The sequence below is a fragment of the Tupaia chinensis genome, unplaced genomic scaffold (assembly GCF_000334495.1).
Source record: "Tupaia chinensis unplaced genomic scaffold, TupChi_1.0 Scaffold000465_1, whole genome shotgun sequence".
In the NCBI taxonomy this organism is placed as follows: Eukaryota; Metazoa; Chordata; class Mammalia; order Scandentia; family Tupaiidae; genus Tupaia; species Tupaia belangeri.
In genome coordinates this window covers 2,783,310-2,786,758 of record NW_006159974.1, presented here as the reverse complement: position 1 = coordinate 2,786,758, position 3,449 = coordinate 2,783,310, and the positions used below count along the sequence as shown (strand labels likewise).

Genomic DNA, 3,449 nt, shown 5'->3' with positions numbered 1-3,449 from the left:
GTGCAGTCAGCCATGTGAGAGTTCAGCACGGCAAACGTCGTGCCACCTGCCGACTCTAACTTGTCTGGACTTGAAGCCTTTAACCTTTTACCTTTTTACTCTCCTCCCCATGTGAGCTTCTGAGACCTGTCCCCTACTCCTATTATTGCCCCAAACTAAGGAACAAGAAGCAGTACTGGTAGCCAGGGGACACCCACATTCCTTTGGTAAAAAATCTTATTTCTCATCTCTCCCCAGCTGTCAAGACCACTACCAGGAGTCCCTCCAGCATAGCCTCCACTGCCATTACAGCCACCATAGAAGGCAAAAGGAACTCAGGATGTGGGCCCCTGAGTCTGGGGACTGCCATCTGGCTGCAAATGGCCTGCCTGGTGCTCAAAGTCGCCTTTTTGGGACTGATGCTCTTTCTGAGGTGGAAGAGAGGGAAAGGTGAGTGATCCAGGAGCTCTCCCCAAGCTTCCCAACTGAAGTAAGCAAATAGCATTCCCTGCCATAGGACACGCCCAGGAAGGGCAATCTGCCAGTTAAGTGTGACAGAGAGACAGGACGTCATGGGGGGTGAAGGAGCTAAGGAAAGAACATGGAGAGCAGCAAGTCATCAGGGAGCACAGATAACCCAAAAGAAAGGGCATTGTTGGGACAAGAGTTGAGTGAGGTCAAAGGATAGGCATATGGGACAATGACAAACGATAGCTGGAACACTTTGAAGGTCATTTTTTGAGGTCAACCTTATCATTTGCCAAAGACAGACAGACATTGCAATAAAAAAAATGAAAAAAGATTTTGAAAAGCCAGAAAGAAAACTACAGATAAATACAACCAGTGACTATTGATGCAAAAATCTTCTGCCAAAATACCTGCCAAATTCAACCACACATTTAAAGATTTCAAACCATGAAAAAGTGCGGTTCATACTTAGAATGCAAAGATGGTCCAACATATTAAAATCAATGAATGTAATGCACCGCATTAACGGAATAATACAGAAAACGCATTGGGCAAGATTCAATATCTTTTTGTGATAGAAGAACACTCAACCAATCAGGAATACAAGGGGTCTACTCAGTATAATAAAGGCCATTATGAAAAACTCACAACTAACATCACTCAGTGGTGAAAGACTAAAAGCTTTGCCTTACTATCAAGAATAAGTCAAAGATGTCAATTCTTTTTTTTTTTTGATTAGAGTGAAATTTTTGCTATAGACCATGTGTGCTCGCCAGACAGAGTCAGAGAGACAGAAAGTGAGAAATCACCCCTCAGGAGAGATAGCCATGCCACAATCCCTTCTCCTCCAGTCTCCTCTTGGGATGTTGGGCATACACACACATGTACCCAGCGTGAGTTTGAAGCCACCAGGTCTGAGACTCGAACTGTGGTTGACTATGTGGGAGTCCAGCAACGTAACCATTATGCCATCTGCTGGTCCCCAAAGATGTGAATTCTTTTTTTTTTTTTAATGATTCTTAATTTTATTTATTCATTTACTTATTTTATTTTGACCAGAGAGAGAGAGAGAAAGTGAGAAAGCAAGCCAGCAGGTCCAGGACTCAAACCCTAGTCAGCCATGTGGGAATGTCCAGCATCCTAACCACCACACCACCAGCTGGTCCCAGATGTCAATTCTTAAAGCGATTAATCACCGTAGTATTGGAAGAACTATCCAGAGCAACTAAGGGGGAAAAAAAACAATCTAAATAGCAAAGGAAGAAGTAAAATAATCTGTTTGTGGGTGACATGCATCTTATAAAAGACCCCAACCATCCCACAGAAAGTAACTGTTATAACTAATGAACAAATTCAGCAGTTAATATTATGTGATGTATTTATTATAAATCCTGAGACATGGGAGGGTGTTGAGGGGACCCAAACCTCCCTTTGTATTTGCTATCACATGACTCCTCATCTAAGTTGCCTTTTTCACCAACACGGTTTGAAGAACATACAGGAGACTCCCAAAATACTCAGACAAGAAGCCATTTTAAAGCTGAGGTCTCTTGGTGGGTTCAGGGAAGCTATGTTCTAAACTCCATCTCCTAGACTCCTGAAATACTCAGACAAGGTAGGGCGGCCTCCGTCTTTTCTCTGTCTCTGGCTATCTGTCTCTCTGTCTGTCTTGCATTCTCTTTCTCTTTAAATTTTAATTTTTTTTTAAATTTTTAAACCACTTCTCCTTACCTTGGGCCTTTTCTTTCACTTGCTAATTCCAGAAGCCATTTTAAAACTGAGGTTATGTCCTAGCATGTTCAGGGAAGCTATGCTCTAAACTCCATATCCTAGACTCCTGAAATACTCAGACAAGGTAGGGCAACCTCCGTCTTTTCTCTATCTCTGACTGTCTGTCTATATGTCTGTCTTGCACTCTCTTTCTCTTTAAATTTTAATTTTTAAAAAAATTTTCAACCACTTCTCCTTACCTTGGGTCTTTCACTTGCTAATTCTAGAAGCCATTTTAAAGCTGAGGTGTGTCCTGGCGTGCTTCATTTTTTTTATATGTAAAAAATATTTTTTTCTTTCCTCTTTGTTGGTAGTATTTTTCTAGTTTTTTTTTTTCCTTTTTGCTTATTTTTTTAACCTTACTTTCCCACTCTAAGCTTCACTCTTCACACACTGAATATCTAGATAGGCCTAGGTGCACAGGAGCCAAGCATCTGAATACTCTTAGGGTCACTGAAATCCTCATCGCTTATTGAGCCTCCTGCAGATACACATTATGAAGCACAGTGGAGGATACATTTTGTCACAGCATGTCCAGAAACAACCTCAGAGGCACAAGAAACATGAGAAATCAAGAAAATATCTTCCTCCTAAGGGTAAAGAACAATCCTTCATCATCCACAGACAGTACAGTAGATCTCATGGAAATGTCTGATAGAGAATTCAGAATATTCATAGTGACAAAGCTAAATGAGATGCAAGAGCTGAGAGATAATAAACTCCAGAAGATTCAGGAGGAAAGAGACAACAAGTTCCAGGAGGTGTTGAAGTTCTTCCATGATCTGAAAGAGGAAATGAGGAGATACACACCATAAAAAAAGAATCAAATGGAGCTGTTACATATGAAGGATGCCATTCAGGAAATCAAAACTTCCCTCGAAAGTATTAAAAGCAGATTAGTCCATGCAGAAAATAAAATCTCAGATGTGGAAGGCAAAACCTCTCATCTAGAAAAAACGACCCAAAAAAACTACGAAAATAACCCCCAAAATGGGAATACTATAACGAAAAATACTAGACAGCATTAAGCACCCAAACATCTGGACAATTGGTATCCCAGAAGTTAAGGAAACTAATAAGGGCATTGATAATCTATTCCATGAAATCTTGGAAGAAAACTTTCCAAATCTAGAGAGGCTTTCAAATTTCCAGATCCAAGAAATACAAAGGACCCCTAATAGAATCAACCCAAGAAGATCTTCTCCAAGGCACATCATAGCCAGACTGGCCAA

General features: G+C 40.7%; 1 protein-coding gene across 1 annotated transcript in view; it reads left to right on the top strand.

Moving 5' to 3' along the window:
• The window catches only part of LOC102479614 (paired immunoglobulin-like type 2 receptor alpha), a gene marked incomplete at its 5' end in the record, with an annotated part of 14,918 nt that overhangs the window by 1,315 nt on the left and 10,154 nt on the right, over positions 1-3,449 (top strand). Inside the window, one exon of the mRNA XM_027774646.1 lies at positions 238-429. Within this exon, the coding sequence (XP_027630447.1) occupies positions 238-429 (192 nt within the window). The remainder of the gene's footprint in view (positions 1-237; positions 430-3,449) is intronic.